A 12,290-nucleotide genomic window follows, 5' to 3' on the forward strand; every position below is an offset into this window, starting at 1 on the left:
CATGGTCCTGATATACATCTTGTTGGGTACATCCAGTCTCCAATTATTCAGAGACTAGAAGATCTAGACTATTGTGTCAAGTAAATTACAGAAATTTACCTCTTCATGATGAGTATTATTTTTTCCTTTAAAAGTTATGAACATTAAACGTACTAATCAGGAAGAAGTCACTTTCAATATTAGCTCCTCTATTTGTTGGTAAGTGTACATCCACTAATATTGGCAACAAGTTGATCAATACTATTGTGTGTTTTATATTTCAGTCACTGGATCTAAAAATTCTACCATCGCATAAGACATCAGTCATGGTTTTTCTAAAATGATCAAACTGCTTCATATAACTCAGACTTCCTCCTTTTAAGAAAAGGATATTGTCAGTTCAACTTCAACCACAAGTGGAGTTTTACTCCGTGCTATGAAATGCTCATCTACAGTCCTGTTATGTAGACCTCTTTGCCATCACCTGATGTTAGCACTCGTGTATGTGTACGGCTCTGCTGCAGTTCATTGATACTTTCATAATAGTTTTCTGTTTGGGCTTCATGAGCAATCTTGTGTATTTTGCCACTCTTAATAGCAAAATTAATTTTCTTCCATTTTATGTTAATTGCTTCGTAGCCTGGGTCAGGTTCTTCTTCCTCCTCCCCTTCTTCATCTCTTCCTCTTCCTCCTCCTTCATTTCTGAATTTCATTCCCCAGGTCCTTTCATTAACTGAAGCATAATCAGATTCGTCGCCCGTTATCTGATTGCCTGAGTGCCACCGTGGGCTCTTGATGGACTCATATTCTGACTCTTCTTCATTTAAATTCCCAGTTGACCAGAAATGATGATTTAATTTGCCTCCTTTTTGGAGTCCTGTATTCAGTGATAGTGCCATTTCCTTTCTGGGACCGTTTTTTACCACCTTTGAATACATTGCTGCAATCTGTAAGAGAAAATGTATATCAGGTACAGAATATTGATAGGATCGATTCCATGACGGAAATAACTTAAAACTGAAATTTGTGGAACATATCACAGGAGTTGATCAGAATTCTTCTCTGACATTTGCCCTGATCCTGGGCTTGTGATTAATGATGAACAATTGCTTAAAAGATCCTTACAAAATGTTATTTGTTCATGATTTATTGATTGTCAATGTTAAATGACAGGCTTTGACACCTCTATTAAAATAATAGAAAAAACCAGATTCCTACAAATTTGGCATGTTCACATGGCTCAATTTCAAAAGAATGATTCCTATTCTGCCAATTATGGGGAATGATAAATAATAATGATAATAACTACAGCTGAGTTATTGCATCATGATTCTTTTAAGTGAATGATACAAATTAAACAGTAAAATCAAGAAAGTAATGTTTGTATTGAGGTATAAATTCAGTATTGCAGTCCTAATTGATTTTTCATTCCAACTGGCTGACCCTTTATTCTCAGACAATGAACACTTGTTCTTAAATATCCAGCTAAGACAAATAGCCTCTTAGCATCTACCTTGTCAAGGCCTCTAAGACTTTTATACATTTCAATATGATCATCTCTCATTTATTGGAAGTCCAGCTAAAATAGTCCCCGTCTGTTCAATCTATTCTCATTGCTTCCTCAGATGCGTGGGTCATCCAATCTAATGAACCTTTGTTGCACCCCTTCCTTCAGCGAGGACACCAAACTGTACATTATATTCTAGCTGCAGTCTCACTAAGACTACCTATAACTGCAGCAAGATTTTCTAATATTCTGATCAGTTTGGATACCTTTTTCCAATCCTGATCAGACAAAAAAAACATGCATTTACTTTTATAGGAGTCCTCTGTGTGGAAATCCGGAGCAGGAGCTTTTTCAGCTGATGCAGTCCAGTCCAGTCCAGTCCAGGACAGAAATGCACGTGGCCAGCAGCAAAGTGGCTTGGTGCTGAAGCCAATCTGCCTCTTCATAATATTTTCTATTGCACTTCAGAACTTAAATGACCTTGATGCTGCTTTCGCAACCACTGAAAGTTGTAAAGGTAAGGATGGGGTAGGGTAAAGGTGTGTGGAAAGATCAAGGCATTGGGATGGAAGGTGGGTAAAGGGGTGTAGGGTGCCAGGTGGATATAAAGGTGTGGTGTCAGTTAGGGGAAGGAGATGGTGCCAGGTAAATAAATGAGTTGGGGTGGCAGGGGGTGAGCAGGTAATGTGCCAGGTAGATGAGGGGATAGGATGGCAGGAAGGAGAAGGAGTAGGTTGGTAGATTGCAGGTTATGCTCAGAGTAGTTCTGGGGTTGAGTAATATCTGGGGTTTGGGAGATTTGCAGGTTGTTGAGGCAGATCTGGTCAGGGGGAGATGGTCTTGAGAATCACGGGGAGGGTGGTTGGGTCAAGTCAGGTTGGGATGTGAGGTATTTGAGTTTGTGGTCTGGAGGCAGGTTGAGTCTGGTGAGGTGATAGGGGTATTGCCGGTTGTCTGTGGTGTGTCTGAGGGTGGGGATGAAGTGGGAAGGAGTTGGGGGAAGGCAGGTTCTCAGGTCTGGTGACCGGGGAAGTTTCAGTCTGGCGGAATAGCCAGGAGTCAGGTCTAGCAGGGTGGGTATCGGGTCATGTGAGGTGGGTGAGAGACGGGAAGGAGTGGTCAAAGATTTTTCAGTCTGCGGGTGGGAGAAATGGCTTCCCTTGGGGTAGGCCAAAATTGAAGGTGGGAATCAATGATGAGTGGGGGTCAATGTAACAGTTACCCAGAAGTTGGAACAGGTTTTAATTCCTCTAATGTTTCCTTAGTAACTACTTAAATTAAGGCAGTCAGAACCCTCTGAAGTCTAGGAGTTTAAGGAGTTTATCAGAGACCTTCAAACACTGGGTAATTACCCTCGGCAGTTTCAACTTAAGGGTTCTTCCTCCAGTGTAAGCTGCATCAGGATGTTCACATGGTCCTGATGCTCAAAATTCATGTTTATGCTTCTGCGATGACTATCTTCCCATTGGAAGATTTGGGTTACAACTGAGTAACTATGATAAAGGCTAACATGCCACTTACCTTCCCAATTGTTTGCTGCAACTGCATTTTGACTTTGTGATTTTGTACAAATACCCTTAAATCCTTCTGCATAAACCAACAGAAGTATTTGGGTGTTTATTGTTTAACAGTTGAAAACACATGTAATTGTCACATGCATCACATCAGGTCTGGAATGTTGGCCTCTGGGAAGCTTGAACCTGTTGCCCTAAAAGTAACTAATTAATGCTTTTTGGACTTGCCATGTGACCAAATAAATTACACCTTTGTTGATGTAATCCTTCTTATCAATATCGGTGGTTTAGATATCAATTAAAGTGCAACTGTTAGAAAAACATTACAATGGTGCTGTACATGCGTTGGTTTATTAGTGCATACTGGTCAATTTATTAAATGGGATTTCACCAAAATAATGAAGTTTGGATTCGTTCTTGTTGAAGGTAGTTATATAACGTAATTCTCTACCATACATTGTTATTGAAGCAGATTCCATTAATTCAATTAAAAGATAGATCATTGCTTGAAAAAGAGGAATACTAGAAGGGTGACAGCATGAGAGTAAAACCATCTGCAGAGTGGTATTGGCTTATTCATTCTGTGACATTTTCTAATGTTTAACCAATTAAATTATTACGTTTGAGTTTGCACTTTTATTTTGGTCTTTGGACTCTTCACTTAATATAATCATTTTTAATGAAAAACAGAATTGTGGTTTGAAACATTATTTGGATAGATCTCCTGCAAATACTGTCACACTCCCAAGGACCCCATTTCTTATTCATCAGAAAACATGATTTCAACTTCTTAAAAAAGAAAACTTAGAAGCGTTTTCTCTAAGTTCCACGTAACCAGACCAACAGTGTCAGTAAATTAACATTAGTAAATTAATAACTACAAAATAAAGCACAGAATTCTGAGTGAAATCTGATGACCATCCAACTTCCCTAAGATTTTGTTCTAAACCTCCTGGGTCCAGAGAACGAATTTGAAAGGTTACTTTGAATGAGATATTTTTGGATGTTTATCTGACAGATTTAGTTCTTAGGACATCCAGGGACAGCTTGTCCTGAATCATTGCTTCGGTAGAACTTAACAAGTTTATGTGACAACAGATGCAATATTTGCTGCATCATGAACTTTTGCAAATACATATTTGGATAGCCCATGTTACTGTTTTTAATACTGTCTGTGATAATATCAGTAAGAATGTTAACTCAGCTCTGCATTGCAGCTGTGGTTTCATATAATTGATTACAAACCTCATCTCTTGGATTTGCATAGTATCTACTACATGGTTGTAATTAGCCAATTGACTGCAATTAGAGATTGGCAAGAAAGTGTATTTGAAGAAATCTCGTGGACGGAAAAGGTTTTCCACAAAGGCCTTCGAGTACCTTGTATTGATGAACTTTCTTCTTCAATTTGAGCCAAAATACCTTGCATGTGAGAGTGGAGTAAGAAATGGACTGAGGCATGTTGGGGGACAAAAAATGACTTGGAAAGACTTTTGAAAATGAAGAGGAAGTTTTTCAGAGGCAGTTCTAGACAGTGGATAATGACTACATGATTAGACTCTTCTGCTGCAGGAGATGTGGCAGGGCAAAAGAACCTGAATTAATTTTGATGAACTCAACAGTTAACTGACATGTGCAGATCAGCCACACATTTTACATATATTCTGGTTTTATTTTTTATTGTTAGTATTTTTATTTTTAAAAAAAATTTTACCTTCTAAATGATTGATCATATATTATGACTTTTAAAAATTTACATGGTTCTCTGTCACAGTGGCAGGGGATCCTCAGAACAAATAAATAGTCGCTGGTGACAACACTACTAAAGTGGAAATGGTTAGAAATTATTCTATTGGCAACAGAAAGACTGGGAAAAAATACTGTTAAGTTAATGTAGTAAGCTACAGGTGTACTTTCAGTAGAACATCTAGTCAACAGCTATTAATTATTGGGTGAACAAGTTCGGCAACTATCCATCCCAGAAGTCATTGCATATGCACTAAAGCAGTTAAACAGCACATGATAGTTGAAACCCACACAACATTAACTTTTGAAGCCTCCCTGTTAGCTCATTTTAACTTCTGTACACAGTACATTTCCCCCAATTTGGACTGTTTTTAAGCTACGTCTTCCTAGTTCATCATTAAAAGCAATTTCTGATTGGTGTGCAGAATCAATGCTCATCTACTCCAACTGACAACAGTCGTCAGAATGATTAGGTCTTTAAATGATGGCATTAAATGGTATAATCTAGTACAATAAACAATCTAACAGTCTGGAAATCAATAGTAGTATTAAATTGGCACCCTTTTTGGTTTGTTTCAATCTTTGATGCTTCATTACATTTCTTATCTAGTCCCAAAACTGTATTACTGCATACAAAAGCAGAGGGAAACCTCTTTACCATTGCATGCCTAAGACAAAAACGTAAAATCAAAATCACTTGACATGCAATTTTTTTTTTAGTGAGAATGCAGAGCTTGTTACACTCAGTAAAGTAAAACTTAACAACTTTGTCATAGTTTTTATTTGGTTTGTGATGAATTCAATTTAACTATTAGACTGAAAGACAATGACTTTGACCCTACAGAGACTGAACCAAAAGCTTCAGTCGCTAACATTGTATTAGAAATAATAAACGTTATCCTACTGAGAATTAGTTGTATATATAATTAACTCTTGGTTGGCAGTGTTGGCTCAGTGATAGCATTTTTATCTTTCAGCCAGAAGGTGATGGGTTTAAGCCTTACTCAAGACAATTGGTCACATAACCTAAGCTGACACTCCAATAAGGTTCCAAGAGAGTGCTTCACTGCCAAAGATAATGCTGAAATGTTAAACTGAGGTCCTAGCTGCCCTTTCAAATGCAATATGAAAGACTGAATGGCATGATTTGAAGGAGTGCAGGTAGAAGTCTGGTTGGTGATGTGACAATCAGTCAACATCACTAAAACTGAAGAAGGGTCACTGGACTCAAATGTTAACTCTGCTTTCTGTCCACAAATGCTGCTACACCTGCCGAAATTCTTCACCAATTTCTGTTTTTTTCACTAAAACTGATTATTGGTCATTATCTCTTTGGTGTTTGGGAGCTTACTGTGTGTAGTTTTGGCTGCTGCATTTCCTACATCACAACAATGAATTTCCTTCAAAAGTACAGACTTTACTTTAAAGCAGTTTAGGATGTTCCAATGTCAAGAAAAGTACTTTATAAATGTAAGTTAGTTATTTCTTTCCCGCATAGAAAAGGGAGCAACCACATTTGGCTAATTGACTACCTTTGTGTAGGAATAGGCATATAGAAATGCATTTATATAGCATTTTAACATGACCACCAAATGTCTCAAAGCACTTCACAGCCAGTGCAGTGCGTCTGAAGTAGTCACTCTTATAATAATGGAAACTAACATTAAATACCACGATGTGGATCTGACAGATACATGTCCAATAACAGTGCACTTGTCAGTAAGATTTAGAGCACCTATATTAAGCAGGGAAGTAAATTAACCAATTTCCACACCTCTTATCAAGACTATATGCTAAGCATCAATTCAGAAAACAAAGCTCCCGACACCAAAGTTTTTGCAAAAACTACATTGCCAAATCTAATAACTTTTCTCAAACACAGTTATCTCCAGTGGCTTGGGCATATTCCAAAGGAGCACTTATGTAAAGAATTTGCAGATTTAGACTTAGATTTAAAGATATTTGCAAGGGGCACCTAATAGCATTGAACACCAACTAAAATTAAAATGATTTTTGTTCCTCAAGAAATGAAGAAGAAAATTCTCCCTTAAAGGCTTCATGCATCTATAATGTCACTTCCCTGTACAGCTATAGGATCTATCAAGCTGTCCCATTCCTGTGGCTCTTTGTCAAAATTAAAGAATAGCCGCATTAAGTAGTTGAAGGAAGTTTTAATAAAGCAATATGGGAAAGAATGGGGTTAGAACTCCGACTGATGTGGAAGATAAACACCAATAAAGATGGGTTTGATTGAATTTCTCATTCTGGTGTTGTCACTTGTATGTAAATCTATGTAGATCAAATTGCTGGCTAAACAACTGAAAATTTAACATTTTGAATATGGTAATTTATATCTGAAAGAAATTATTCTTCAAACACATTTTAGAAAATAGGATATATATGCAGGAATGAACATAAAATATGATGCTGCAGTATCTTGGATAGTTGATATTCATTTGGTCGAACAGAGCTCTAAAAAGACACAATTAATGAAGCTTCACCTTGCACTCAACTGGACTATTTGGAAAAATTACCAAAATAAAGGGAAAACAACATTTACGCTGTATGGGAGGAGAATACTGATTAGTAAGCAAAAGGACTGTTACTGGTAAAGGTGTTGCCATGGAGAATGCACCAATGAATGCAAATTGCCAAGTTTTGTTTAACTTTAAACCAGACAAGTTGATTTTGATTGGTTAAGACATTGCCCTGAAAAATTATCTAGAGAATGGATGGCACCTATTTTGTTAAGGTGAAGCAAGTGTAGTGTATGTACATGCTCTTGTCAACAAAGAATGGGACCTTAAATATTAATTGCAGTAGCTTCCAGTATAGACAAGTATGCCACAATGCAAGTCCAACTGACAGTCATAACTGGGTTGTCAGCGTCATCTGTTGCACATTCAGGATTATTTATCAAATGTCATCTGTTGCACACTCAGGATTATTTATCAAATGTTGTCCAATTATGGAATCATATCTAATTTGGACACTGTGTCATGAGTTTTGCAGGCTGATTGGGTAGATTCAGTATCTTGCTTGTTACAAACACTTGAAGGGATATGCTGTTTGATATAATTTGCCGGTCTTTGGGTTGTATGACCTACATTCCTGGCATCACATTGGCACTGAAATTCATATACCATTGTGAACGCCATTAGCTAGTGCATTATCCATGCCTATGCTTCTACCAATCAGAGTCCAATTGCCAACCAATCAGCACTCTCCTGCCATACAGAATAACTGTTATTTTCCCTTTATCTGGGCATGTCTTGTGAATTATCCTGATGAGTGCAGGATGAAAAGATTTGATTTATTTGATATTACTAACAGAATCAAGCTGATTACAATCTGTTTACTTTTCATTTATGCCAGAGGAATACTTAAATTCATAAATTCCCATACTCTGCTGTTTGAATGGAGGAAGCAGTTAATATAAGCTACAAGTATTGATATCTCCATAAAACCAACAAGAAACAGGAATCTGTCATGCAGCATTTGACTGATAACACTAATAGGTAACACTTATTCTGCCCGTATGTCACTTGCAAGTTTTGTTCTTTAACTGATAATTTAATAGTCTATGTGACAATTGTGCTTTCATTTCTGGCCTAGAATGACTGAAAAATGAAAATGGAATGTTATCTTGTAACAATCAATCAGTCTGTTCCTGTTAATTCAAAACTTCTCCAAACTCCAAAGCTTAAAAGCTTTGCTGATACTGTCGTAAAGGTACAAGAGTGATTGCTGTAGAAAACACAGCTGACACACATTTTGTTCTGGGATCTTGGCAGAATTACCATAGCATTGTTAGGACTTTGAAATAAATTCACAATTTATATTTGAAGCCCAATACACCACTTGGACATTTTTTAAACTTGACTTACGCTATATTGGCATTAAAAATCAAGTTTCTGGAACAGATTTCTTGGCTTCAATGTCTTCAGTTCAAATAGTTTTGTCTCCAGAGATAGCCCACTATTTAAGTGGCTGTGTGAAAGTAGCAGTCTACGCATATTCTAAGAATGGGAAATTTGCTTTTCTTCTTGCTTGTGACATGAATGAATCAGAGGTGGAACAATAACATTAAATTTTATGACCTTGAAAAGTTACCCTTTGAACTCTAATTCAAAACACCATTGTTAAAAAGAATTATCCATTAGATCTAATTAAGCTTGTCTAGTATTCTGATGGAGAGAAAACCTGTAGTAATCTTAATATATATATGTATTTATGATACATTGTTAACACAAAATTATAGCAAATCAAATCCTAGAATGGGATTGCGGAGTTTTATTGTGTAGTAAGCTTATGAAGGAGTTGGGATAGATCAAAACAAAAATAAACACCTTTCATTTGCCTTAGGACATCACAAAGCTCTACAATGAATGAAGTACTACTTGAAATGTAGTAATTATTGTAATGTAGGATGTGTGTCATCAATTTGCTTATAGCAAATCCCCATGATTGACAATAAAATAAACGTTCATGTCATTTGTTTTGCTACTGATGATTGGGCCACAGAAAGTAGGGCAGAAGTTCAGCCCATCACCTTCCCACCCACTCCCGCGATATTGAGGATAGATGGGAGCTAAAACTGGCAGTTTACCCAACATATGAAAATAAATAATTAAGGATTGAATGAGCTTGTTGAAAGCTCAATTGACCCTAGTATTACATCAAAAGGTCTGGAGCTCATGACATGTTTGAACAGGTTGATTAAAAATAATTACCTACCCATTCCATAATGTTGTTGAGGTAGGTAGGCAGGTAGGTGGGAGGGCTTTGTTTTACAAGCTTTTAAAAAACGCATGGGAAAGAAGCTGGTGGGGTAGGGGTCATAGAGAAATATCATCTTCAAGGAGAGCCTTTTGCACATTGTGTGTACACCCCTAGAAAGTAGCACCCCTCCCATCCTTTCTCCCCACACAGAATTTGAAACCCCTCCTTCTTCCTTGCTTGTCCCTCTCTCTAAGGTCACCTAATACTCCCTGCCCAATGCCCTCAACTTACCTGTGTTAGGGGATGCACTGGACCGCATCTTTGGGATTGTCTGCCGTTCTGGCAGCACCCACGACAGAGCTCTGGGGCTGCCAAGACTGCTGGAGCTGCCATACAATCTGATTGCTGGCACTTTGTCCCTCTGTCAACTTCTGCCCAAAGCCCCTAGCAAGTGGCCTGAAGCCATACCTTTAGACTTAGAGGCCAGTATGCAACCACACATAAATATGGCAAGTAAACAATTAGAGAGGTAAAAACAAAAACAATATGCAGACTCAAGTTATAAATGAATATAGATAGGTCATAAGCAAACTTACAACTCTGTCAATAAATGTAGTTAAATAGCTAAATGTATAAATAAATTGACAGATTCATAGATTGGGAAGTTACAAACCTCTTCATCTGTGAGTGAGTGGAGTTGTTCATGCGATTTATTGAAGCTGTAACCTTTTCCCTGTAATTTGTAAAATATTTCTATAAGTACAGTACAACAGAACATTTTAACAGAATTCACTGCTTCAAAACATGCTTTATAGTTAGCTACAATTTACAAAGAGTTGAATTTAACTGTATAACCTACTTCAGAATTGATGACATTTATACTGTTATATCCCGTACCATGCGCTGGTGCTTGAATTTTGTCTGTATAATCAGCTTTTGAAAAGTTATTCATTCACAGCATGTGGTTTTCACTGGCTAGGCCAGCATTTATTGCTTGTCCCTAATTGCCAAGACGGCAGTTATAGGTCCAACTGCATTGCTGTGGATCTGGAGTCACCTGAAGGCCAGACCAGGTAAGGATGACAGATTTCCTTCCCTAAAGGACATTCATGAACCAGATGAGTTTTTATGTGAATTGACAGTTATGTGATCGCCGTTATGCTAGTTCTGTATTCCAGATTTTATTGAAAACAAATTTCACCATATGCCATGGAGGGATTCAAACCCATATTCCCAGAATATTGACCTCGGATTCTGGATTACTAATCCAGCGATATTACCACTATGTTATTGTTTGCCTGTAACAAAATAAAAGTCTGTATAAGAATCTATTTGAGAACTGCAAACAGGCAACACAATATTTATAGCAGTCAGGAAAGTGTGATAATCTTAGCCCAGCTTAGTGTTGCAGAGCTGGTCACTCATGCCCACTGGCAAGTCCTGAAATTCAATTTAGAAGTGATTTAGTACTTTGTACTTTGTTCTGATAGACTTCATCAGGCTGTAGGAAATAAGGACAAATCTTCATATTAACTGAAGGCACCTTTTAAAAAAAGAAATAAACCAGCAAGTTTGGTGGGAGGTCATGGAAGAGGTCAATGTTTCCTCTGTCACTGAGAGGACCCGGCATTAATATGATGGAAAGAGTCAGACCTAAACAAACCTCTAAGAAAAAAACTACAGATCAATTTGCCATGCTAACATAGCTGTCCCAAGCACATGTTATAGTGTTTCTCAATAATCTGTTATTTCTTTCCTTCTACTCCATTTGGAGCATTTAACCATGTTGAATGCTCAACATGCAAGGTCATATCATCACTGCACAAATATGATCTGCAGTTGATATCTAAAATGATCATAAAACTGAAATCTTAAAGAACCATTCACACAGCATATCCTTTTAATATAGACAGAAAAAAATCCCCTTGCTAACATAAAGGATAGACTGAAGATTGGGAACATGTTTTCAGGAACACGGAAAAGTACAGCACATAAGGTAATCATTTGGCACATCAAGTGTGTGCCAACCCTTCTGAAGAACAATCCTCTTAGTCCTGTTCCCCTACTCTTGCCTTGTATCCCTGTAATGTTTTTCTCTTTCATGTAAGCAAGTCATTAGAAAAGCAAACGGAACATTAGAAAACTTGTAATTAGGAAGGCAAATCAAAGGTTGACCTTTATTGGAAAAGGCCTGGAGCATAAAAGTAAGGAATTATTTTTTACAACTATACTGAGCATTGGTGAGATCATACCTAGAGCCCAAATAGTCTTCTGGTCTCCTTTGGAAGAAATTTCTTAAAGGTTCCCTGGTTTGATTTTCTAGGTTGAAGGTTGTACAGTTAGGGCCTATATTTATTTGAATTTAGAAGATGAAAATAATCCTCTTAAAATTAAGATTCTGAGGGTCTTGACCAGGTAGATGCTGAGTGGAAATAAAAAAAAACTACGGATGCTGTAAATCAGAAACAAAAACAGAAATTTCTGGAAAAAAAACTCAACAGATCTGGCAGCATCTGTGGAGAGAAAGCAGAGTTAAGTTTCAAGTCTAGTAAACCTTGTTCAGAACAGTTCTGGTTTTCCGGCAGTTTCTGTAGATGCTGAAATGATGTTTCCCACGTGAGGAAATCTAGAACTGAGTGTGCACCTGTTTCACAATAATGGGGCTCTCATTTGAGTTGGAGATGAGAAAGAACTTCTCTCAGAGGGCAATCAATCTTGAAATTCTCTATCCCAATGGAGGCTGCATCTTTGAATATATTTAAGGTTGAGTCAGACAATTCTTACAAGACAATCGAGGTTATTGGGGGCTGACAAGTAAGTGG

General features: G+C 37.4%; 1 protein-coding gene across 1 annotated transcript in view; it reads right to left on the reverse strand.

Annotated features, from left to right (window-relative positions):
* Positions 1-201: 201 nt before the first annotated feature.
* The window catches only part of si:dkey-70p6.1 (uncharacterized protein LOC570575 homolog), a 93,941-nt gene continuing 81,852 nt past the window's right edge, over positions 202-12,290 (reverse strand). Inside the window, exons 7-8 of the mRNA XM_020530210.2 lie at positions 10,142-10,201; positions 202-926 (exon numbers count right to left, since the gene is read on the reverse strand). Of these exons, the coding sequence (XP_020385799.2) occupies positions 429-926; positions 10,142-10,201 (558 nt within the window). The 3' untranslated portion in view covers positions 202-428. The remainder of the gene's footprint in view (positions 927-10,141; positions 10,202-12,290) is intronic.

Source organism: Rhincodon typus, chromosome 19 (assembly GCF_021869965.1).
Source record: "Rhincodon typus isolate 14 chromosome 19, sRhiTyp1.1, whole genome shotgun sequence".
NCBI classification, from domain to species: Eukaryota; Metazoa; Chordata; class Chondrichthyes; order Orectolobiformes; family Rhincodontidae; genus Rhincodon; species Rhincodon typus.